The 25932-nt window shown below is 49.8% G+C and overlaps 1 protein-coding gene, 1 long non-coding RNA gene and 1 pseudogene across 3 annotated transcripts; 2 read left to right on the forward strand and 1 right to left on the reverse strand.

Moving 5' to 3' along the window:
* The first annotated feature begins 1134 nt into the window (after window positions 1–1134).
* On the forward strand, window positions 1135–25313 carry Ssu72 (SSU72 homolog, RNA polymerase II CTD phosphatase). Of its 2 annotated transcripts, XM_048783831.1 has the most exons (6): window positions 1135–1504; window positions 5109–5252; window positions 22671–22810; window positions 23415–23533; window positions 24735–24789; window positions 24909–25011. In XM_048783831.1, exons 1-5 carry the CDS (start codon window positions 1425–1427, stop codon window positions 24750–24752), a joined length of 501 nt encoding a protein of 166 aa, XP_048639788.1. In that variant the 5' UTR covers window positions 1135–1424; the 3' UTR covers window positions 24753–24789; window positions 24909–25011. The 2 variants fall into 2 exon arrangements, with proteins under 2 accessions (XP_048639788.1, XP_015357005.1); XM_015501519.2 differs by lacking the exon at window positions 24735–24789 and having other exon boundaries at window positions 24909–25313.
* LOC125610807 lies at window positions 5259–7701 on the forward strand. The gene is made up of 2 exons (XR_007340860.1): window positions 5259–5581; window positions 7136–7701. It is a non-coding gene; the product is annotated as an uncharacterized LOC125610807 (long non-coding RNA).
* Window positions 12392–12957, reverse strand: LOC107155585 (annotated as a pseudogene).
* Window positions 25314–25932: the final 619 nt, after the last annotated feature.

Genomic DNA, 25932 nt, shown 5'->3' on the forward strand with positions numbered 1-25932 from the left:
CCGGTGTGTGCCTCCAGTTCCACCTTCCTCGGATATGAAGAAACTGGCCACCTTCTCCTCATCCTTGTTTCAAGCATGTGTTTTGCTCCAGAGGAGTTCCGGCATTCCACTGGGGTCCACGATGCAGTGCCATGGCATCTCTTCGTGGCAGCCGCTTTTAGCTATCACTGAAGGTCTTATCCAGGTCTGTTCTACAGCGGATCACCACCCATCCTCGGCCCTCTTCGTTCTGTCGCACTTCCACAGCAAAACACCAACCCACTGCGCACTTCCTGCTGAATGCTGGCAGCAGGAGAACTCCGACCTGCTTTTTTTTCTTTTTTTTTTTGGGGGGGGTGGAGGTACTGGGGATTGAACTCAGGGGTACTCGACCCCTGAGCCACATCCTCAGACCTTTTTCATTTTTCGTTTAGAGACAGAGTCTCACTGAGTTCTTAGCGCCTCGCCGTTGCTGAGGCTGGTTTTGAACTCGCCATCCTCCTGCTTCAGCCTCCCGAGCCGATGGTATCACAGGCGTGAGCCACCGCACCTGGCGACGGGTCTGGTTTTACCCTAACAACAGGTCCCCCAACCTCCAGCAAGCTCACAGCGTCTGCACAGACCCAACACGAGGACCCTGGCGGTCTGCCCTCCCAGCCGGACCTTTCACGGGTCATCTCCAGTTGTATCAGCTGCTCTTTTTCTTCCTTCCCAGCATAGGTGTCTCGCTATGTTGCTCAGGTGCCAAAATCCTGTCCTCAAGCGACCCTCCAGCCTCAGCCGGGACGACAAGCCAGCCTTCCGAACACGCCGGTGCCCGGGACGGGTTCTCGGAGCCGAGCGACGGGCGACTGCGTGGCAGCCTGGGGCCTGGAGGACGAGGAAGTTCTCCTAGGGCGGAGGCGGCGCCTCGGGGGCGACGTGAGGACGCACGAGCTCCGGGGCCTAGGACGGGCGGCTGCAGGGAGGCAGGAGTGAGAAGCAGGGCCCGATGGGGACCAGGGGAACGCGCGGAGCCCTCCCAGAACCGCTAACCCCCGACGTGTCGGTAGGCGCGGTCCCGACTCTTCACTCCCGACGACGGCGGCGAGAGCGGCTGACGTCCCGGGAGGGGGTGGCGTCTCGCGCGTCACTCTCGGCGCCGTCGCGGGAGTGTGACGTCACAGGCCGAGCGGCCTGCGGGCCCTGTGTGTCGGGAGCGCCGGCCTCCGTTGCGCACGTCCGGAACGCGCTCGGGGTTAGACCCCGCTGCCCGACGCCGTAGGCTGCTCACGCCGGTGCTCCCTCAGAGAGACACGGGCGCCCGAGGGGCGGGGCCGAGGGGAGGTGTCCGCACGCGCGACGTCGGCATCGCGGACTTCCGGTCGCCGCCATCTTGCTCGCGCGGAAGCCCGCGGCTGGGTGGGAGCCCGGGAGCGGGTTCGGCGGACGGTGCGGCCTTCGCCATGCCGTCGTCGCCGCTGCGGGTGGCGGTGGTGTGCTCGAGTAACCAGAATCGGAGCATGGAGGCGCACAACATCCTCAGGTAGTGGGTGCTCCGCCCTGGCCAGCGCACTCCCTTCCCGACCCCCGTCCCCACCAGTGCTGGCGGCGCGCGGCTCCGAGGCCCCGCGGACGGCGTCGGAGCGCGGGGCTCCCGCTCGGGCGGTCGGCGCGGGGACGTCCGTTGCGGAGCCGGAACGCTCGCGGCCGTCCGTCCGCCCTGACGAACCCGGAGGGCGGGTGCCGCCCGCCTGAGCTCGCCTCGGGCCCGAGGGCGGCGGCCGGCGTCGGGGTCCGGAGCGAGGCCGGGTCTGGTGACGCACCGCGTCAGCTCGCGGTGGGACGAGTCAGCGTCTCGAGCGCGTGCGCGCTGCTGTCCACGTCTGCGGGTCTGCCCGGCCTCCCTCCCCGCAGCCTCCGGGCAGTGCGGGGACGCGGCGTGAGTTGGGGTCGGTGGTCCTGGCCTACGTCTCGTTACCGGCTCACCTTTCCTGGCCCTTGTGCATGTTAATAAAAGCTTATTCCTCCCCGACACAGGTTTTTTCGTTCAGCCGCTGAGAAGATGAAACGTTGACCTCTTGTTTTAGAGTTAAAGTTCGGTATAAATGTCAACTGGAATAGTAGAGCGCAGTTGAAATCCTTTTTTTCCCGAAGTTACTTCATGTAAACTTTTATAAATATATCTATCGTTTAGTTGTAGTTAGACACAATATTTTATTTATTTAAGATTTTAAGGAAAAAAAAGCCGCCGTTCCCTTGTGATGCTCCAGCCTGTGCTCTCCTGAGTGCCCTCTAAAAATCGGAAGGCCCCTTACGTCTTTTAGAGAGGCTGAAGGTAACAGGTGTAATCTGCTAATCTTGAGTTTAATTCTCCTACAGTTTACCACGCAGTCCACAATGCTCACTTAGTGTCTTTTTCTCTTTTTTCTGTAGATGGTGGTATGCTTTGAACCTAACAAATCCATGTGAAGATTGTTTTTAAGCCAGAAATGTGATAGAATTACATTGAGTTGTGTCTTCATGTATTTATTTATATATATGTTGCAGTTCTGGGTGATCAAACCTAGGGCCTCACATGCCAGGCAAGCATTCTACCAGTGAATTATGTCCCATCCTTTTTGTAAATTAGGTTTTGGGATAGGTTCTTCTGAAATTGATTAGATTGTCCTGGAACTTGGTATGATCCTGCCTCAACCCACATATTTGGGATTACAGGCATGTGCACCATGCCCATCTGGGTGTGCATTTATGTCTGCAGTTTTCTGTTGAACATAGCATTAGACATCTGGTACATTTAAGTAAAAGAGTGCAAAGTCCACACCCCTGGAAAACTATCCAAGGTTGATTGGGAGACCTCCTTCACTGATGATTCATTAACAATTTTGTTAATGAATTGAGACTTAACAGCTGTGTTAAAGCCTATAGCCTTGCCAGAGGCAGTCAGTGAAGATTTAAGTCTGGAATGGCACCAGGTGCAGAAGAGCCCCTCCAAATAATCACCAGGTGGAAGTAAATTTTTCCGTTGCTTTTACCTGCTTCGACATCCTTCATATTTCCTTGTGAGTGAGTAGATGCACAATGGAGTGAAAGATGAAGATTACTTAGTACCACTTTGGGGTACTTCCTCCTGGGTATCTTTTTATATGTGTGCACACATTTAGGGAGATGAAATAACTTGAGTAATCTGCTTTCCACTGATATCGAACATCACTGGCTTTCAGTATTCATTTCTTCATTGTGATATATTAAGATTTATTCATATTGAATAACTGGGGTGGTTATGAAAGTTATAGAGCTCCTGTCCAGGCGTTAATTTTATTACAAATCTCTCAACAGTGCATTTGGGCAATTGTGTCTTATTTATTTATTGGTACTGGGGATTGAACTAAGGGGTACTAAACTACTGAGCCACATCCACAGCCCTTTTTGGAAATTTATTTAGAGACAGGATCTCACTGAGTTGCTTAGGACCTCACTAAGTTGCTGAGACTGGTTTTGAATTTTTGATCCTCTTGCTTCAGCCTCCCAAGCTGCTGGGATTACAGGACAGTGCCACCACGGCTTTTTTTTTTTCCCCCCTTCCTTTGCTGGATTGAATTCAGGGTGTTCTAGCACTGACACAGGGTCTCATTAAGTTGCCAAAGTTCATTTCAAATTTGTGGTCCACCTGCCTCAGTCTGAATCACTGGGATCAGAGGCAGATGCCACCATACCTGGCTTTTTGTTAGATGCTAGAAGAGCTCATGAAAAGTTGTCTGACTGTTTAAAGCACTGGGTGATTGAATCCAAGGGTGCTTTACCACTGAGTATCCCCCTNAGGTAACTTAGGCTCTGGGTTCAGTGCAGCCTCTGTGTTCTAGTCTACACAGGGTGCCCTGCTCTCTGTGTTTCCTAAGGCAGGACCTTGAGCTCAAGTCCTGGCTCTGCCAGGCCTTGGTTCCAGTCATTTTAGGGTAATCTTGTTTTTATGGGTTCATGTGTTCATAGTAAACATGCTTATTTTACAATTTCAATCCTTCCCCCATTGACTTGGAGACAGGTCCCTGCCTCCTAAAGCCCTACCCCAGCACAAAGCCTGTCTTAGGCAATAACCTGGTCCTGTTGGTTTAGATGAGCGAATGGCCCCAGACAAAGAGCTGAGGCAGGGAGGATCCTGACTGGGGTGGCTGAGGGAGAGGAAAGTGTTGCTCTGGGCCCCAGCACATGATAGGTGAATGCTCTACCTCTGAGCCCCCAACCCAGCCCCTGTGTTTTACTTTTAATTTTATTTTTTGAGTACTAGGGATTGAACTTTGGCACTCAGTCACTTGAGCAATTCCCAGCCCTATTTTGTATTGTATTTAGTGACAGGATCTCACTGAGTTGCTTAATACCTCGCTTTTGCTGAGGCTGGCTTTGAACTCTAGATTCCCTGCCTCAGCCTTCCAAGCTTACAGACTTGCGCCACCACACCCAGCTCTGTTTTATTTTGAGGCCCATAACCTCCTGGGTAGCTAGTGTTACAGGTGTATACCTCTGTACCTATGATTGCTAGGTTATTTGAGACTTTCTTTGTTGCAGAGGACTCTCATGGGTGTTTAGGTCCGGTGGATCAGCCAGCATCAAGGGCACTGGGACTTTGCAGGGACAGTCTCCTAGGAGCAGATCAGTTTGGGAAGGGGTGCTCACAGCAAGCAGTCAAGTCTGTCCAGGTGTCTTACAGATCCTGAGAAGTGAATCCTGCAAGAGGTCATGGCATTGGGCAGATGGCTCAAGGGTTCCAATGCACAGTTAGTCTTTTGAGTTTAGAGTAACAGCTTTCAAAGCTGTAGTGTTTGCATGTAGCCCTATAATGGCAGATTCTGTTCTGTAGCAATGAACTATATTCCCCGTTCTTTTTTATTTTTGTGACCAGATCTTGCTAAATTGTAGAGGCTTGCCTCCAACTTGAGTTCCTCCTGCCTCAGCCTCCTGAATTGCTAGAATTATAGGTGTTTCCACATTCCTGACTCAATTTTAAATAACGTTAGGTTAATGTTTTAGAAACTTAATTCTCTAATGTCCACAAATGAAGCTGCTTAGTCTGTTCATTTCCATTTTATACCTACTCAGTTTTAGAATCTTGTGTCTGAATCCAACTGATTCCCTTTCTGCTTTGTGTCTTCCAGCAAGCGGGGATTCAGCGTCCGGTCCTTCGGAACAGGAACTCACGTGAAGCTCCCAGGACCAGCACCTGACAAGCCCAATGTCTATGATTTCAAAACTACATATGACCAGATGTACAATGATCTTCTAAGGAAAGACAAAGAACTGTATCCCTTGGGTTGCCCTTAGAGAACCCAGGGGGCAGCTGCAGGCAGGTGTGATTGGTGACAGGCATGTTGCTCTAACCCCCTCTCGTAGGGACATGTTTGGGTGAAGTGGACCCCTTTCTCTTTTTGCTGCCCACTGGCAGGTCCCAGTGCTAGGTCCATTTGAGGCAGTGGCCATGGAAAGCATACTTGCAGACAGATGTGAAACCCACATGGACATGGTGAGGCAGAGGCCCTGACACAATGTGAACAAAGGCGGCTAGGTGGAGAGATAGCACCACAGAGTACCTTGCACTCACACTGCAGGGCTCTAACTGCCTCCCTTTCAGGTGGGTACATGCATGTGCACTGACATGCAATCTGGCTGCTTTAACGTCTCTCTGGGTCTTGGAGGACCAGATGAAGAAGGCCAAGTTTTCTACCAAATAAAGTATGTTAGGAGCAGATAATCTCAGGGCACTTCATTTCGGGGAGACAAAACAGGCTGGATCTGCTACTTAAGACTCATGAAAAGAATGGTAATTAAATTGGTTTTTATAAGTGACACCATAGCTATATAATGTTAAGTTGATCCATATACTCCTTCTTTTGTTGTTTTGAATTACTGGGGTGAACTCAGGGTGCTCTACCAATGAACTACATCCCCAATCCTTTTTTTATTTTTTATTTTGAGACGGTCTGGCTAAGTAGGCCAGGCTGACCTCAAACGTGCCATCCTCTGCTTCAGCCTCCTGAGATTACTGCTGAGATCGCTGGCAAGGAAATTGTCATACCTACTTGGCTAATGGCTCCCAGCAATCACATACATGGCCATTATGCCTGGCAGTGCCCTGGGTTTTTTGTTTTAGTACCAGGGATTGAACCCAGTGGTGCTTAACCAATGAGCCACATCCCTCCCCCCCTTTTTTTTTTAACTTTTTTTTTTTTTTTAGTTGTAGGTAGTCACAATCCCTTTATTTTGTTTATTTTTATGTGATGCTGAGGATCAAATCCAGTACCTCGCAAGTGCTAGGCAAGTGCTCTTCCACTGAGCCACAACCCCAGCCCTCCCAGTCCTTTTTTATATTTATTTAGAGAGGGTCTTGCTGAGTTGCTTTAGGACTTTGCTGAATTGCTGAGCCTGGCTTTGAACTCACGATCCTCCTGCCTTAGTCTCCTGAGTCACTGGGATCATAGGCGCGTGCCATTGTGCCCAGCCTGGCCTGGGTTTTTGACCAGAGCATCTTGTGAACCTCCAGGCTGATTTAAAATTTCCCAGAACTGAGGATGTAGCTTAGTGGATGAGTGGCTACTGAGCATGTGTGCTGGGTTTGATCCTCAGCACCTTTAAATATCTGGACCTTCTTTGGTTATGCTTTTTAATTCTCAGAATGGAGCACAAACATATCCTTTTTTTTTTTTTTTTTTAGAATTTTTTTAATATTTTTAGTTATCGGTGGACACAACATCTTTATTTTGTATGTGGTGCTGAGGATCGAACCCGGGCCGCACGCATGCCAGGCGAGCGTGCTACCGCTTGAGCCACATCCCCAGCCCATCACAAACATATTCTAAGGAAATGAATATAAGTATCAAACAGAAAACTTCTTATCTTTACATTGGTATTAGAGTATTTAATAAACTGAAAAGTAAAACTGGGTGTGCTGGCATCTACCTGTGTTCCCAGCTCTTGGGAGGCTGGGGTAGGAGGAGTGCTTAAATGCAGGAGTTTGGGGCCAGCATTGGCAACATAGCCAGTTCCTATGTCAAAAACAACAACAAAAAAATAGTATTTAATAAACTGAAAATGTTTTTTGTAGCTGGGAGGGTCCTGGAAGTTCTAGCAGAATGTAAATCCTGGTAATCACTGTATCTTCTGCCCTCCCTGCTCTCTTCTCTTCCAGCTAGTTGAAAGGCTGTTGGTGGCAATATTGGGTGAAACATGGGTATTTCCTGCTGGTACCACTGCCTGGCCTGCGGAGCTTTTGGGCATATGGAGTGTATGGTCCTGGGAGCTTCCAGGCAGAAGACCCACCCAGGGTCTCAGAGCACATCCGGTGCTTCTCCTTGCGCAGAAGCAAGGAATCTGCATGAGGAGAACTGTCCCTAGGGGTTTTCAATGTTCTCTGTCTCCTCTACCCACATACTTGGATGAGGAGGTGGCCAGGCTGTCTCGGAAGAGCACCTCCCTGAAGAAGTCATTTGGTGAGAGCGGCTGTCCCTTTTTTTTTTTTCCTCTCAGCCTCACTGAGAAGCATAAGCCCCTTTCTGAGAATCTCGTTTTAGTTCTGGGTGCTTCCCTCAAGTCTGGGAAAAGCTCAAGGTGTTTGTTACTTAAACACAAGTGTGCCATTAATCTTTTCCTGAGATCCTCTGCTTTTGAAAATTGTCTTCAACTGCACCATTCATTTTTGAAACTCCTGTGCTCAATGAGAGAAATAAAAACAGGTAATGCACATGTTCACACTAACTGAATTGTTACAAATTCAGCTCTTTCATGTAGGAACCAACTGGCCTGGGCTCCTAGGTGGAATATCACTTAGCACACTTTACAAGGACCAAGGCTAGCTTCAGCAGCAGGTTCACTGGGGACCTGGTGAGGGAGCGATGCGTGTGCCTAGTGGTTCAAAGGGAGCTGCAGCACCACCAGGATTCGGAATCTCCTCCACAGGTCAGTTAGTCCAGAAGATGCTACACATGTGCTTTCCTCCCCCTACAGGTCTAGGGATTGAGCTACTTCACAAACAGCCTGTTTTATTTTGGGACAGGGTCTTATTAAGTTGCTGCTGAGGCTGGCCTCAGATTTGCAGTCCTGCCCTTAGCCTCCCAAATAACTGGGATTGTAGATACGTGCCACCATACCTGGCTATATGTGGGCTTTTCATGGATTGCGGGGTGGTAGAGCTGGGGAAGCTCGTGGCCACCTTTGGAGCTTAGTGAAGTATTCACCTTGGGAACCTTTTTTTGTTTTGTTTGTATTTGGGGGGTGGGTGGGGGTTACTAGGGATTGTTGAAGTAGGGGCGCTTAGCCACTTGTAGCCACTTAGTTACAGTCCCAGCTGCTTTTTTTTCCTTTGTACTTGTAGATGGACAGGTGCCTTCATTTAGTTATACCTGGTGCTAAGGATCGATCCCAGGGCCTCTCACACCAGGCAAGCACTCTGCCACTAAGCCAAACCCCAGCCCAAGGAGACAGGATCTTGCTAAGTTGCTCACTTAGTTGTTGAGACTGACCTACAACTTTTGATCCTACCTCTGCCTCCCAGGTCACTGAGATTACAGATGTGCACCACTGTGCCTGGCTTCTGGGACTTTGTGTAGGAGAGTCGCCTCCTGTGGTCACCCCTTGGGATGAGGCCACCTTTGTGGGCTTCTTTGGGGCCAGATCTCCATTTTCTAGGTTGGGGCAGTAGGGGCCAGATGATGCTTTTCTAAGTTCCTCCTAACGCTTGTGGTCAGGAGACGAAGGACACCTCCATGAAGTTCACTGTGGATGTTGGTGTGAAGCTGGGGTGGGCAGTGGCATCCTTTCTGATGCAGGAATGGCACAGCTCTGGTAGGGCTCCTTTTCACAGTGGGAATGGCTGAAGTGCAGGACAGCCTCTGTGTGGGTGGTATGTCTGCTTGAGGGGCACTCTGGTAGCATTACTTGATTAGGACCAATGTGATACATGCAAATAAAAGCTAAACACACATCTAGCAGAATAACCTGTCAGTTTGCAGAAGTGATGCTGATTGTCTCCAGTGCAAAGCTAGAAGGGTATTTCAAGATGTGACCCAAAGATAAAACATGGCCTTCTGCCTCCACTGCTGCAGTCGGTGCCCCAGGCTTAAGTGCACTGGTATCAGTAGGACACCACTTTCCAGACCCTCTGTACTTAAAAGGACTCCAAGGTAGCTGGGCATAGTGTCCACATCTGTGATCCCAGCAACTTAGAAGACAAGCAGGGGAATGGAAAAGGTCTGTGAAGTGTTTAAACTTTCGAGGGAGAGGAGGATGTGACTTGCAACAAAGCTGGGACTGGATTAGAATCCAGGGGTGCACCAAGGGGCTGATGACTGCTGTGGCCAGGACCTCACATTCCTTGTGTTCCCACTTCACAGAGTTCTTGATAATAGAGTAAATGAGAGCACACAGTTGCTGTTTTTGCAGTACTGGTGAGCAAGCACAGGGCCTCACATGCTAGCAAGTGCTCTACCCCTGAGCTCCATCCCCAGGCCATGGAGGGGCTGTGTTTTATCCTTCAGTAGATCTTGGCCAGTAGTTCTGGTGTTGAAGCCCAGGTGCCCCTGGACTTGGGGTGTGGTTGTGTCTGATAGGCCCACCAAGTGTAGGTAGTTGGGCCTGGCAGGTCCTCAGTCAGCAGCAGTGCCCTGCAGTGTCTCATCCTCTCCTGACCACAGGGCTGGCTGGAATCTGAGGCTGCCCCTGCCTAGGATATTGAGACTTTGACCAGGCTGAGGACAGACCTGAGTCAAAGTAGTTTCTGGAAATTACATCACTTTTGCACCATTGAAAGCTAACCCATCAAAACAGCGGCTGTGAGGACATAGTAGGGCACACCAGTGATCCTAGTAACTGGGGCAGGAGGATTGTGAGTTCAAAGCCAGCCTCAGTCACTTTGTGAGGCCTGAAGCAACTTAGAACCTATCTAAAAAAGGGTTGGGGATGTGGCTCAGTGTTTAAGCACCCGGGTTCAATCCTTGGTATTAAAAAAACAGCCCATCTTCACAATTTGTTAAATACTTGAGCATAAAACAGTGGTTTTGATTTTGGTTTCCACATGTAGAACTGCTCCTGAAGGATTGAGACTCAATGCCTACCTGTACATCTTGTAAACCTACTGGTGGGAATTAGGGTAGTAGGGCTGTATTTGCAGCACCAAATGGAAACCTTATTGAGCCAAAACTTAACTGGTGGTTTTGCTCACTTCTTCCTGATGAAGCCAGACTTGGTTGGTTAATAGTTTCACCATTTTCCCTGTGGGAATTGCCCGCTCCTGGTATGGGTACATGGATCAGAGATAGAAAAATCTAAGTCCTCTGACCTCCAAAGACAGACAACGAAGAGTTCTAAGCAAGGCTCAGGTAGTCCCAGCTGCTCTGGAGGGTAAGGGGGGAGAAATATTTGCAGCAGCATGGGTGGCACAGCAAGTCCCTATCTCAAGGGGGAAGAAAATGTTCAGTGTCTTATATTCTGATTGTCATTTTAATGAGGGCAACAGTGTATTTTCTTTCTTTGGTACTAGGGATAGAGCCCAGGGGCCCATTACCACTGAGCTATATTCCCATTCACTTTTTATTTTTTATTTTGAGACAGGGTCTCCCTAAGTTGCTGAGGCTGGCATTGAACTTGCAGTCCTCCTGTCTCAGCCTCCTGAGTAAATGGGATCACAGGTATACACCACTGTGTCCAGCAGTTTAATTTTTTTCCCCCTTGTAGCTGAAAATGGAACCCAGAGCTTTGTATATCAAGGCAAGCCCTTTAGCACTGAGCTATGTCCCAGCCCAGCAGTTCATTTTTGTAAAGAGTCACATTCAAAGTGTGCCATTCCATAGTTTTATTATTCTTGATGGTGAAATAATCACTGCAGTTGACCCCCGCTTTCCCCAGTGCTGGGGATCAAACGGGGACCTTGCACATACTGAACATGTGTGTTGTACTGCTTAGCTTAACCACCCCCCAACCCCTGATAACTGCTGATGTGCTTTCCCTCTGGATTTGCCTACTGTGGACATTTGGCATGAAGGCAAGCATATAACACATGGCCTCTTCAGGTGGCCGCCTGTTACTGCTTTTGATGTTCCCAAGGCTCACCCATGCTGTGTGGCATGTACTGAAACTTTTTTTTTTTTTGTACTGTGGATTGAACCCAGGGCACTTCACCAAAGCACTACATCCCAAACCTTTCCGTTTTTTATTTTGTTACAGTGTCTTGCTGAGTTGCCCAGTCGGGCCTGGAACTTACAATCCTTTTGCTTCAGCTGCCTCATTTGCTGGGATCACAGGTGTGGCCACCATGCCCAGCTAGAATCATGTTGAGTACCAAGCATTGGGGAGCTTGGTGTCCCACTGAGGGGACACCAAGTCCCCTCAGTGCTCTTCTGAGCTCCCTCAGAGGTTTCTGGATTTTTCTTTTATGCTAGGGTCAGGTTTCAAAGTTAAGTTGGCTCCAGGGCCTTTTAATCTCTAGCTCAGTGAAAACTGGTTTATCAGACTTAATTGCAGCATGTCTGGTAAAGACATCAGTTGTTTCTGCTTGTAAAAGTGCAGAGTGGCCAATCAGGCCAAATGAAGTGCCACTGGACCCGGGAATGGAGTCAGCAAGGGGTCAAGAAGCTGGAAGAGGGGCTACAGGGCCTTTCTGGAGCATGGTGGTTGCAGGGAAGCTACCTGGGCAGCTCCACTCCTTCCGTGACAGTCCTATTGGCCATTCCAGAGGCTGTGTGGTACGTTCCTAAGATGGAAGAAAAGGGTCTTCTGTACACTTTTTGTGTGTGTGCGTGTGCTTGTGGGGTGCTGAGGATTGAACCCAGGTGTGCTCTACCACTGAGCTACACCCCCAGCCCTTTTTAGTTTTTTTTGAAACAGTCCTTAAATTTTGTGATCCGCTTTCCATGTAGCTGGGATTACAGGTATGCCTTGGGGGCTGCTTTCGTAAGTTATTTTATTAAAGCCTTTAGTAGATACTTTATGATTTACAAAGCCACTTTCCTTAAAAAGCAAGTAAAAATGTGGCTCTGAATGTTATAATGTGATTTTAATTCCAAGCCTCAGTTGTTCCCTAAACATTGAAGTGTAGGAACAACTAGCACTTTTTCTTGGGTCAGGGCTATGTGCTTGAAGTGGAGGCTGAGCACATGAGCTGGCATTCTGACATTCCTTTTTGTTTAATCCTGTGGGTCTCTTGTAATTCACCTTTGGAATGTATATTGGTTTTTAGCTATTCATGTATCTTTCCTCACATCCTTTCAGTTCATTTTTTAGGGCCTGGGTTAATTTAGGTGTATACCCACTTTCTTTCTGTGTATATCTTCATATCTTTAGGTAAAAGGTTTTTTGTTGTTGTTGTTTGTGGTGCTGGGGATTGAACCGCGGCCTTGTGCATGCGAAGCAAGCAGTCTACCAACTGAGCTATAGCCCCAGCCCTTAGATAAATTTTTTTTTTTTTTTTTAACAAAATAAGTTTATTTTGCTTTGGAGGGTGGGCAGGCATCCAGTCTTAGAACTTCTGGAACTGCTTCTTGGTGCCAGCTGCCTTGGTGACCTTGAGTACATTGAAGCGCACCGTCTTGCTCAAGGGCCTGCACTCTCCAACTGTGCCGAAGTCACCAATCTGGACGTCCCTGAAGCAGGGGTCAGGTGCACAGACATATTCTTGTGGCGCTTCTCAAAGCGATTGTATTTGCGGATGTAGTGGAGATAGTCCCGGCAGATCACAATGGTCCTTTGCATCTTCATCTTGGTCACCACACCAGACAGGATCCGCCCTCGGATGGAAACATTACCAGTGAAAGGGCACTTCTTGTCAATGTAGGTGCCCTCAATGGCCTCTTTTGGTGTCTTGAAGCCCAGACCAATATTTTTGTAGTATCGAGGGAGTTTCTCCTTCCCAGTTTCTCCTAGCAGGACCCTCTTCTTGTTTTGAAAGATGGTCGGCTGCTTTTGGTAGGCACGCTCTGTCTGAATGTCCGCCATCTTCCCGGCTGCCTGAAAAAAAAGAGTAGATAAAATGTTTAAAAAAAAAAAAAAAAATGCCAGGATCCTAAGTTTCCACTGCTTTGGTCTCATCCTGGGTACCCTTGTTAGGCACAGCATTTTGGAGGGAGTGTCCCTCTCTCTCACCTTCTATACCATCACTCATTTTGTAAACTAGGACCAAGGATCTGTTCTAAAACTTGCTCTTCAGAGGTCTCACCAAACTCCTCTTTGAAACTGTTCAGGGCGGTATTGGCTGGCAGTCTCCAGATTCCTGCCCTCTGGGTGTTCTCCCTGAAGAACCCCCCCTCCACCCACACAGTTGGTACTGAGCTACTCTGATTTCCCCTTTGACTTAAGTCCTGGGTATGTCCCCCTTGCTGAATTGCTGATCGGGTGGCCAGCCTAGCACACTGACCTGTGATCCTCAGGCCACTCATTTCTCATCTTGTTTTTGCTCTGGTTGGTAGCTGTGTTTTTGGAAACCAAGCATGGTGGTACACACCTAGAATCCCAGCTTCCATCCCTGGGCTAAACCTCCTGTATCTCGGGGGTGGAAAAAAGGTTTGAAAATGATATTTGATATGACCGTTCTCTGACTCTGGTACCACTTCCTAGAGGAATGCTCATCTAGGTTTTGCCTACAGATTTACTTCATGGTTTTGTAAAAATACTCTTTCCTGAAGAAAAAACTCTGGTCTTGGGTGTTTTGGGTGAGGTCAGAGGTGGTGTTTGCCTGCTCATCTCATCTGATCAGAGGTCAGAAGTGGAACAGAGCTTATTGGCTAAGGTGGTTGCTGAGTCTGGACATGACATTGCCACACTGCCTGTCCACTAAGTATAAGGTAATGCTGACAGTTTCTCAGTGCCTGGGGACAGGAGGCACAAGGCCATTGTAGATGGGGGAGACCTCCTGACCACAGCCTCTGAGGCACCGTGTTGAGCGCCAGCTGCACTTGAGTGCCTAGTGGCTCTTCCAGCTTATGCAGCCTGTGCCGCAGGAAATACTGCTCGTCAGGATGAATTTCCTTCAGGTAGCCATTGCTTCCGAGCTTTTGGTGTAGCAGCCCTCCCAAAGGGACAGGAGCTGATGGCTCTTTGCTTCATGATGTTGATGCATTCTCCCTCCATATGTGCCCAGCCCTCTTGTGTCCCAGGGATGGAGAGTGGGTGCTGTCTCCCACCTGCCTAGACATACTTGGCCTCCCTTGTCCAGGATGTCATGGCCTACTCCAGCCACCCACACACTGGTCTTTCTCTTCTTGCCTGGGTGCTGTGCTGAGCTGCAGCCCATGCAGCATGTTCCTGCAGCACTCCTGCTCAGTGGCGTCATGATCATGAGTATCCTGTGTGACTTCAGCACCCACCCTGGAAACAGGCCAGCTGAGCTCCAGCCTGGCTTTTGAGGCCTTAGCTGTTTAAGGCACTAATGTGACCCTGTGTGCCGTGCTTTGGTGTCTGACTGGGAGAGGTGGGCAGCCTCCAGGATTCCTGTATCCTCATCCATCACTTGGCCGTGAGAGGACAGCTGGCCCTCTGGTCTAGCGTGGCACGGCCACCCAGTTTGCTGTAGCAGTGCTTCACACCTGTGTCCCCTTTCGTAAGGGCCAGGCTCTGCAGGCCTGCTGGGCAGAGGAGCCAGCACAGGGCTCTAGGACAGTACCCACCTTTCTGTGAAGGAGTGTGGCTCCTTCAAGAATTTGATTAAGAGGAAGGGCAGCGGAAGCTGTTAGGAGCTGTGGTGGTCAGGGAATGGTATGGGCATGGGACTGAGAGGGATGGACACCAGGGGAGCCAGAGAGTTGCTCTGATGTCTCAGTGACGGAAAGTCCGCTTTGGCACAGCGTTTCCACATTGCACAATGGGCCAGCGCACCGTTCTTTGTGCCACCTGCATCATTTTGGCAGTGATGGGCACCTCTCTTCTGAATGACTCTGCACCCCACCTGTGGCTTGCCAAGGGTCTCAGCAGCCACGTGGCATCAAGCTCCACTGGGCTTTGTCTTGCCTGGCTGTGAGCTTGCCTTGCAAGTGCACTAGGAGCCAGATGCTCCAGTTGTGAACATCAAGAGTTCCCCTGTGCGAGCTGCCTGTGAGCCCTAAGAATCTCTCTGGTGCAGGTGAAGGCAGCTGAGTGCCATCCCAGCCCCATTCAGCACTCCAGGTGCATCATCACCCCAAAGAGAAACATTCAAAATCTGTCAGGGAAAGCTCTTGCCCAGACATGCTTTTGGTGTTCTTGGCACTTCAGTACCGAGAGGCCCTATCTTGAGTGTGGCCAGGCCTGCAGGACAGGCTTGGGGAAGGCCAGCATCCCTCTTTCTTGCTCTGATGCACTAAGCTCAGAGGTCTGCCGAGGTCAATCTTGTTTCACTGTCAGCTTTCCTTTAAAGGCCCTTACTGCCTAGGTCCCTAGGAGCAGCCCTGTGGGGACTGCTGTGACCACAACTCCTGTGGATGCGCTCTTCCCTTTTTCTTTAGGCAGCCCACCTTTGGGTACACAGCATTCTACAGCGGAGTGCACCTTGGGTAGCCAGGGAGGTTGCTGTGCACTTGGACTGTGCTTGACTTGTGTGTGTGATGCTGGGGATCGAACCCAGTGCTTTATGCATGCGAGGAAAGCACTCTACCAACTGAGCATTTTTGTCCTGTAGATGCTTTTGGCTTTTTCTCTGAAGGTTGCCTCTGAAAATTCTTTTTTCTTTTCTTTTCTTTTTTTTTTTTTTTGGTAATAAACCCTAAATAAAAAAAATAATTAGTATCTTCTGGGGGAAAAAAACAATTAGTGTAGTGTTTTACCTTTAACCCAGAGTGCACATGTATCCCCATCACTAGTGGAAGTCCCAAGCCCTGCCCCAGGCCCCTGCTGGCCAGCAGGATGCTACTTAGGTGATGACCCAGGCGGCATCTGCCCAGCCACACACCTCTGTGCAATGGGCATGGTGCTGTGCTGGTCATGTCGAGGCCTCCATCTGTCTACCAGCTGCAGCACAGGGTTATCTGGGTTTGAACTCCTTAGGACAATTTAAGACCTGTTCTGAAGGAAAGTTTAAAAGGTTAGCTAGGTTTTACCAAAACTGACTCAACGTTAAGTTTCTTTTTCTTTGAGGCATATAATGATGCTAACCCTAAACAGAGTGGAGAGAGGGCTGAGTATGTCAAACAAAAGATAGTATTTTCCATTGTATTTCCTTTCTATTTTGGTACTGGGGATTGAACCCCATAGGTGCTTTACCACTGAACCACATCTCTACCCCTTCATATATATATATATATATATATTTTTTTTTTTTTTTTGAAAGAGAGAGTGAGAGACGAGAGAGAGAGAATTTTTAATATTTATTTTTAGTTATCAGCGGACACAACATCTTTGTATGTGGTGCTGAGGATCGAACCCGGGCTGCACGCATGCCAGGCGAGCGCGCTAACGCTTGAGCCACATCCCCAGCCCCTTCTTTATATTTTCTTCAGAGACAATCTTGCTGAATTGCTTAGGGCCTCACTAAATTGCTGGGGCTGGCCTTGAACTTGCAGTCCTCCTGCCTTGGCCTCCTGAGTTGTTGTGATTATTTGGTGTGCACCACCTCGCAGGGCTATATTTTTTGTTTCTTTAAACTTTTTTTTTTTTTTTTTGATGCTAGGTCTTGAACCCAGAGGCACTTTACCACTGAGCAACATCTGCAGCCCTTTTTATTTTTTATTTTGAGATAGGGTCTTGCTGAATTGCTGAGGCTGGTCTTCAGCTTGTGATCCTCTTGCCTCAGCCTCCCTAGTTGTTGGGATTACAGGCATGAGCTACCATGCCTGGCTTGATTTATTCTTTTATTTATTTCTTAATCAGCCAATTTCTTTGTTAAAATTTTATTACTTTTTTCTGTGTTTTCCTGAAAACATCTTTCATTGATTTTGGCCTAATAAAAATAACTGCAATGGTGAATGTCCATAATCCCACTGCTTAGGTAGCTGAGGTAGGAGGATCATGAGTTTAAGGCCAACCTGAGCCCTTTTAAAAAAATGCTTTATTTTATTTACTATTTTATTTGTAAATATTTATGTTTTAGGTATAGGTGGACATGATATCTTTATTAGTTTTTAAGTGGTGCTAAGGATCAAACCCAGTGCCTCACACTAGGTGAGTGCTCTACCTCTGAGCCACAACCCCAGCCCTGCTTTGCTGTTCTTGTGATTTGGGAATAGGCTGTCATCAGCTTTTGTGATGCCTTGCCTTGTACCTTTGCTGCTTGCCTGTAGGATCCCCTCGTCCTCCCACGGGGCCCAGGGCAGCTGACAGAGGCTTTATAGAGCTATGGGTCATATACTTGGAATGAATGTGCTGCCCGTCATCTTCCTAACTTTTGTTTTTGTTTTTCCACCTGAATTAAACCCTTGTTCTGACAGTGGTGCTGTTTGCACTTCCTGCAGCTACTGTGGCCCACAGTCTGCAGCTGTTCTGGGAAGATGGTGAGGCTACAGTGCTTTGCTTCCTGTTGCCAGCCCTGCAGGGAGCATGCATGAGCCTGTTTGGTGTGGCCATTTCACTAACATGGAGTTCCCATGCAGAATCCCCTCAAGTCAAAAGGGCCAGAGACTAGAGCTTGTGGGGTTTTTTTTGGTGGTGCTGGGGATTGAACCCAGTGCCTTGAGCATGCAAGGCAAGTACCCTACCAACTGAGTTATATCCCCAGCCTGTGGGTTTGTGTTTAATGAGGGCTAGTCAGGCTGATGGTGTTGACACTGAGTCCCACAAGTTTTGTTAAAACATGACTGATAGTAGTGGAGTACCATTTCTGAGTCCTGCTTTTGAGAATTCTTTCCCCCAAGGGAGTTCCTAGTGGGCTCCCACTTAGGAATTCTTCTTTGTGCCTTTTTTTTTTTTTGATCTTTATTTTATTTATTTGTGGTACTGAGAATCGAACTCAATGCTTCACACATGCTAGGCAAGTGCACTACCATTGAACCCCAGCCCCTATATTTTAATTTGATCAAAGTTGAAGTTGTGATGATAAGATTCAGAACTGCAGGTTCTTTGACTTGTCCCTGGGTGGGAAGGCACATGCACAAAGTGGATTCCTTGTGCAAACCTGCAGGCTCATCCACATGATTGTATTTGTTTTAGTGCCAGATAATAGAATCCTGGATTAAGTGTGACAGTTTGGGGAATGGTCAGCTACAAGGACGGTTGAGATGCTGGCAGAGCAATGGTTCCCTGCCTGCTTTGTTCTTGGCTGTCTCCTCTCCTTCAGCCTTCCTCTGTAGGTGATCTCTGCTCTGAGTGTGGCCATGGCAGAATGAACCTCCAAGGCTCCAGCAGGTGACTGGACCCAGCTGAGAACTTGGACTGAGTCCTGTGCTGGTGCCATCAGTGAGTTTCAGGGCTGGTGTCTTACCTGCAGACCATGAGGGTCACGTCTGCTTAGACGGCGTGGGCCTGCAGGTCTGGCTGTCTCGAGCAGGTGTTCTGATAAGGTACCCCACTCAGTACAATCGGGAAGGTCAGCCCCTTGTGGTTCTGGGGTGGCCAGTTCTACTCCCATTCGATGGGTGCTTGCAACTGCTGAGCACAAGGAGCCCACAGTTGATGTCCAACAGGGTGACTGGAAGTCAGCTTCCCTGTGGTGAAACAGTGTTAAGTCCTTTAGCTTCACTGGTGGTTACGGCTAAGTTTGATGTCAGCTTTAAAGTTATCTTGAATTAGAACTGAAGAGGTACGTGGACTCAGTAAAAGCAAATATTCAGATGATGGGTGCTGAATGACCCTGGAAGTGGGCCTGTGACGTGCCAGCCTGTCTTCTAGTTCTATGGGCATGGAGCATCCAGGGGATGCATGGCAGTATGTTGGCAGTCCTGTGACCTGTGGGGCTGCTGCTCTTTTTGTTTTTTATTTTATTTCTTTTCTTTTTTTTTTTGAGGAAAGCCCCTGAAGAGCTCCAGTTCTACCTTTGGTGTCCCCTGGCTCTGCTCACTGTACTATGAGTATCTACCGAGCACAGGTGTTGAAGGGTTCATGCTCGGCATGGACTGGAAGGCTTGACTTGTTTCTTTGGTGGTGAAGGCCTGAGAGAGTTTTTAAATGATCCTGAATTTATTGTTATCAAGATAACATTTCAAGTCTTTTGGGGCCCTCAGAGTGAACCTAGTGGGAGCCTTGCTTCCCACAACCTCCCAGGCCAGGCAGGGTCCTCTCTGAAGGCTGCCAGGGGCAGTGTAAGGTGCTGTCTGTTCAGGAGAAAGCTGGATGATGGTCCCTGTTGTCTCCTCTGCAAACAGATGAGGGCCAGAGCACACAGCTCCCAACCTTCAGAACCTCACTCCGTGATCTAGATTGAGCTACTGGGGTCAAATGCTATGGCAGACTTCCCTCGGCCTTCCTAAAGCTTCCGGGGCTTTGCTGGGAGCCCCGAGGCTTGGTCAGGAGTCTTCCCTCTCCATGTTGGGTGAGCACCAGCCCCACACTTTCAGGGGCCATTCCTTTTCTTTCTTAGTGAGGCCAAGGCGTTGGTAGGTGGCAGCTGTTTTCAGTTACCAGGTCATATGCAGCATGGGCTGGAAGAGTGGGCTGCCCTACCCTGACCTCAACCTGTGTGTCTGCCCCCTGAACCCATTTTTTCTGCCCAGTGGTGTGGTTTTACTTCTTAGAAGTGTGTTAACCTGAGTTAGGGGTGCAGCTCTGGTAGTGCGGCTGCCTTGAGCTCAGATTGAGGCTCAATCTCCAGCACTGCAGAAGAACCTAGGTATTCACTTCAAATTGGGTGCCAACGTGCTTGATGCTTCTTACTGAATGTGGAGACACAGATGTCCTTTCCCACCAGGGCCTTCCTGTGATTGCTGCCCTGGAGTGCTCTAGGGCCCTGGACCCAGTGGTGGGGAGTTCCATGCTAGTGACCCCCGCCCCTGGTGCCAGGTGGACTCTGCTTTCGTCTTGGTGGGGTTCGTGGTGAGTCTGCCTTTACAGGTGCCTGCATTTGTCAGTGCTCACCCTCAGAGCTGTGTAGACCTTGTCTTCCCCAGATTTGTAGCTGACAGGGTGCGCTCCCTGGTGGCCCTTGGCTCAGTGGGCATCTCTCCATGAAACCTTGTCAGAGCTGCCTCACTTTGGCCTTTATTCCAACAACAGACTGTCTTGGTTGCACTCAGTTCTTACTTGTACACCCTTTTTTAAAAAAATAATTTTCTTTTTCTTTTCGGGGTGGGGGGGGGTACCAGGGATTGAAGCCGGAAGCTTTCAACCTCTAAGCCATAGCCACAGCCTTTTTTATATTTTATTTAAAGACATGGTCTCACTAAGTTACTCAGGGCCATGCTAAATTGCTGAGGCTGGCTTTTTTTTTTTTTTTTAATATTTATTTATCTTTTAGGTTTTTTTTGTTTGTTTTTTTAAGGTGGATACATTAGTTTGTTTTTATGTGGTGCCAAGGATCGAACCCAGTGCTTCATGCATGCTAAGCGAGCACTCTACTATTGAGCTACCACCCCAGCCCCTGAGGCTGGCTTTTAACTCATCATCCTCCTGCCTCAGCCTCCCAGGCCGCTGGGATAACAGGCTTGCACCACCGCGCCTGGCTTGTACACCCTTTTTCTTCCTTACCTGCGCTTATTGTTCCTGTGGGACCTGAAGTGAGCTTAGGGTAGACTTGGTCAAATGTGCTCCTTAGGCTCCTCCCAGGCATCCTACAGGACTTGCAGAATCCGCCTCAGCTTTGCCTCTCTCCATTTGCCAGGAGCTGGCTGAATTTATTGTTATCAGGATAACAATACTTCCCATTAAATAAATGCGGCCTCCTCTTTGACCCCTAAACTAGACATTTTCTCTTTAACAACATGAATCTTAATTTCATTTGTTGCCGCACAATGAAATTTGTGTAAATAGTTAGGCAATAGGCTAAGGAGGAAGGAAATTCTGTAAGGGCTCCTGGGAGACCTTGCAGACCTGGTGGAGGAGCATGCCGACAGCAAAACAAAGCCTCAGGGCAGCCCACCAGAGCCCTGCTGTCCAGGTGGCAGGACTGTAGAGGCCAGGTGCAAGAGGAGCTTGCCCTACAGCTGCCTCCACACACCTGGGCCCTGCCTGTGTCCCTCCTGTGGGCTTGTCTCCTATGCCCATGTTCTAGAAGTCACACCAAACAAAACCGGGCCTTTCTCAAGCTGGTTTCCTTCCACAGACCTTCAAGGGCTTGCTTCCGAGCCTTTGATGGCTGTGTTTCTGCAATAATGGGTGTAAGTATAGTAACAGAGCTACTTGAGCAGCATGGACAGGGGAAGTATGCTGCCTATCAGAGATGTGGATCCAGGGCAACAACCCAGTCCAGGAGCAGATGAAGATGTCGGGAACCAGAAACACCTAGCAGGTCATGGTCAACTGTCTTTGGAAGTTAAACTGCTTAGATTGACCACTTATACATTTTTTTTTAGTAGCCAGTGGACCTTTATTTTACTTGTTTACATGTGGTGCTGAGAATTGTGCCCATTGCCTCAGACATGCAGGGCAGGCCCTCTACCACTGAGGTATAACCATAGCCCAACCACTTACAACACTAATAGCTAGTTTTAGCTGGGCGTGGTGGTGCACATCTATAATCCAGTGATTCTAGACGCTGAGGCAGCAGGATCACTAGTTTGAGGGCAGCCTCTGCAATTCAACAAAACCTATCCCAAAATAAAAAATAGGGGTGTGGAGTGTAGCACAGTGGTAGAGCACCCATGGGCTCAATCTCCAGTACTACTACTACTAATAGTAGTAGTAATAATAAATAAAAGCTGTTTTTATTCTCCAGAGATAAGAATTACGTTTTAAGCTATGGGCTTGTTTAAATAAGTTGATAACTAAATGTATCACTCAGAATTCCTAAACTTTGGGCCTAGGTGTAGCTCAGTGGAAGAACACATACCTAGTACTGGGTTTCACTACCAGCAGCAGAACCCCTAGAATTTCTGAATAGTCAGTTTGCTAAAATAATTAACAAGGTGCTTGCCCTCAATGCAGTGGTGCAGATGAGCCCTTAGAACAAGGGCTCCATAGGGGAGGTAAGTTCTTGCCCTGCAGACCCCTGTCAGGCACCATTGGGAGGTTGGAACCGCCCTGCCTCAAGCATGGTGGACCTGGGAGGGTATGGGTCCAACTCCTTTACTGTCCCCTTGGGCTTAACTGGGCGCTGCATACTTCCTGGGCCTTGTTAGGCCTTTGCTATCTCTGTCTCCACTTGGATTGTAGCTGCTTTCTCCTGGACCTCTTACCTGTTGATTCTGTCAAGGGTTTTCTAGGCCTTCCTGCTACTGAAGCTTCCTTTTGGAAACCAGGGGTTTCCGATGTTTTTCCTGACATGACTGAGCTGCACCTGGGACTGGTTGGGCTGCCTCTGCTGAGGCTCCAGTTTCAGAGGGAACAAGCACTGCACTCTAGGATGGGGGTTAGAGCAGGAGAAAGTCACCAAAACACTACAGCTAATGCTGAAGGACAGCTCAAAAGGGGGTTCCATGTGACAGTGAGGAATGCCTCCTGGGAAGGGGTGAGCATAGGCCTCTGCTTCTGCCGGAGGGTTCAGTCAGAATGATGGGGCTGGCTGGTGCAGGGCTGCAGAGCTTGGGGCTTCCAGGGGTGACCCTGCCTCTTCTAGGACTAATGGCTTTGGTACAGCCCATTCTAGTACCCTGCTGACTCTAGGGGCCACAAGCAGGAAGGGCTGTAACCCCGGCACATTTGGGTTGAACAGGCTTTATCTAGAGCTCCTTAACTCAAGCATCTAGCTATACACAGAATGGTATTTTACACATGTTGGACAGAAATAAGAGAATCAAGCCTCGTCCAGAAAGGTTCCAGAACTGCAAGGACCTGTTTGACCTGATCCTCACCTGTGAAGAGCGGGTCTACGACCAGGTGGTGGAAGGTGAGAGCAAGGCCTGGGGCCACGGGCAGAGCCAGAAGCAGGGCTGTGTGTGCCACCTGCCAGCCAGGCTGACCCTGCATGCATGGGAGCTGTGCCCTGGGCACAGGGCTGCTGATTGTTGGCTCCTCCCGCAGAGGCAGGCCAGGCTATGGGCTCTTAGGTAATAGCAGGGGACAGTGGGTGCTTCCCCACTGACCTGCACAGCCCTGTGATGATGGGCAGGGTGACCAAGGAAAGGAAGAGGAAAGTGGGTAAGGGCACGTGTTTGTGGCCCTTATGCTAAAGTTCATCAGAGCAAAACCACCCACATGGCTGCTGACCTAAGCAAAAGATGCCTGGCACAGAGATGCAAGGACAGCCTGGGCAGGAGGAGGCCTTGGGTTGCATTTTGTTTGCTGATGTTTCCTTGAATTATGGCCTCTCTCTCGTGAGGTTCTTCCTCAGGTAAGGTTCTTCCTCCCGGGCCTGCCTGGCTGCTGTATCCTCAGTTGTACAAACCCTCAAGTTCAGGAGACCGACCAATGCAGGGCCCAGTACTCCAGCACATCTGCCACCTGCTTCCTGTTGAGAACCTCTGACATCTGTGTCACTTTGTCCCAACCAGATCTGAACTCCAGAGAGCAGGAGACCTGCCAGCCAGTGCACGTGGTAAATGTGGACATCCAAGACAACCATGAGGAGGCCACCTTGGGAGCCTTCCTCATCTGTGAGCTCTGCCAGTGTGTAAGTACCAGTTTCTGTCTGAGCTGTCCCTGCCAAGGAGAAAGAGGCAAGGCCCTCTTCTCCTGCCCAGGACAGGGCAGGGGCTTCCCATGGCTCGCCATGGCTGTGTGGCTCAGTTCCGGGTCCAGTTACAGCCAGTGCTGAAATGTCAGCAGAAACAGAGGCATGCACAGAACTGAGATCTAACCACGCTGCTTTGGCTGAAGCACCCACCCTGGTGTTCTGGTTCATCTGACAGAAGCTTGTGAAGACAGCTGTGTCCAGCAAGAGCCTCCAGCACGCAGGCCTTTTTGAAGATGGGGTGCCTCACCTCTCCCCTGTGCTGGATCTTAGTTCCTAAGTGCCCAGCAGAACCCATGGCACTCCAGGTTCAGGTGGGGTCAGAAGTGCACCCCCAAGGCACCTCTGCAGCAGATGGGCAGGAACCTGTGTCCTCTACCCTTTGGACTTGTCAGGCAGGCCAGACATCTGTCCTTTCCTGTGACCCCTGGGTGGTATTCTAGCACTCAATGGCTTGTGCAGCCTCTATGATGGGACCTTCCCAGAGGGAGAGCCATGTGCCTGGTCTTGTCTTGTGCCCTTTGGGAGCTGTGCGTGTAGGAAATGATGGCTTAGCCAAGAGAGGTCAGTAGATACTGGGCTGGGAGTCCATTTGCTGTGTGGGACCCAGGTTCCTGCCCTCTGGATGCTCAGCTTGGCACAGCCTCCACTCCCAGCCTGCCCTATGATCCATTGTGGTTGCTGGAGCTCCAGTGGTTGTGCTTATGATCTGATCAGTATGCAAGAGCAAGCTGAAGAGCAAGACATGTCCCGGAAGTTGCGCATGCAACTTCTCCTTGGGCACATCGTCAGCTGAGTCACAGGGGCTAGCTAGGGGACTAGGGAGACCAGCCATCATGCCAGGGCAGCTGTGCTCCGGTGCCAGCCTGCCTCTTTTTAGGGAAGGGGTTCTTCATTAGGGTACCTCTGGCAGTCCATGCCTGCATTTATGATTCTCACAGCCAGGAGGAAGGCTCTTGGTGACTCAGGTGTGCCCCAACTGGGAACACGACCAGCTTCCCTGCTCAGTGACTTTGGGGAGGTACCTTCCTTGCCCTCTTGTCTTGCAAGTTGAGGACTCACTGGCCAAACAGTGTGCTGAAGCACCAGGCTGGGTCCCCAAACCTGCCCCACTTCTGAACCTGCTCTATGCTCCTCCCAGCCTAGGGTTCTGAAGTGATCAGTGCAGAGGCCCCTCCACAGCAAGGCGCCACCAGGTAGAGTTAGGGTCAGGATGCTCCGTCCTGGAGGCCTGGTGCTGGGGAACCTGCCAGTGTCTGTGGCTCTGGGCATGGGCAGGGGAGGTGCCCCTTGCTCAGGGCTATGCTCTTTGCAGATCCAGCACACGGAAGACATGGAGAATGAGATTGACGAGCTGCTGCAGGAGTTTGAGGAGAAGAGCGGCAGGGCCTTCCTGCACACAGTCTGCTTCTACTGAGCTCCACCTCCTTCAGGCTCCTCCTCCCAGGTGTCTTTACTCGGAGGCGTTCTTGGTGGAAGGTGTATGGACTGTACATATAGGATGAAAAGGTACACAGAACCGCCAGATTAAAGACCATTCTCAACCCCACTTCTCTTTACCAAAAGTTACTGCCCACTGCCCTAGGGTGTGCCTGTTGCTCTGCCTTGCTCTCTTCTCCCCCAATTGCTGGATTGTACAAATATCTGAATAAAGCAACGAGCTGTATCTTAAAGAAAAGAACCTGGAATTACCCAATAAATAGATGCTGCTAGTTGTCAATGCTTTGTCCTGATTTCTTGGCCAGACCTTCCTCTTGCAGAGGTATAGGCCCCTGAGGACCTCCTGAGGGAGAGGGGCTGGGGAGTGCTGCTGAAGGCAGGACACACCAGCAAGATGGTGTTCTCTCAATGGCTCCCACCCCCAGAGCTGCGATCAATTGTCCTGGGTGTCAAGACTGTCCACCAGTTAGGTTTACTTCCAGATGACCCTACTGGCTGCTCTGGGTCCTGGAACGAAGGGTAAAGACCGTCTAGTGTCATGTTGGGCCGGGCAAGCGGTTCCTGAGCTCTTGGTTCAGCCTTGTGTTGGGCGGTGGGTAAGGGTTTGGGGACCCTGAGCCTGGTTCCCCAGGGTCGGGGGCAGCCAGAGCAGAGCTGTGGACACAGGGCCTCCAGACTTGACTCCAAGACCATGCCAGAACCCATACTCCCACAATTCGTGAGCCTGGGGTCAGCCTTTCCTGCCCCCGCTCCCAGCCCGCCCCCGGCTCTCTGGCCCTACCTGCTACCATGTGGCCTTGGCTTTGAGTGACCTCCGGGCTCCCTGGTGACCTTGCCCCCCCAACTCCAGCCAGCATGTCAGCATCACCTCCCTCCCCGCTAGTGGCGCTATCCTGTCC

Source organism: Marmota marmota, unplaced genomic scaffold (genome assembly GCF_001458135.2).
Source record: "Marmota marmota marmota unplaced genomic scaffold, marMar, whole genome shotgun sequence".
Lineage (NCBI taxonomy): Eukaryota > Metazoa > Chordata > Mammalia > Rodentia > Sciuridae > Marmota > Marmota marmota.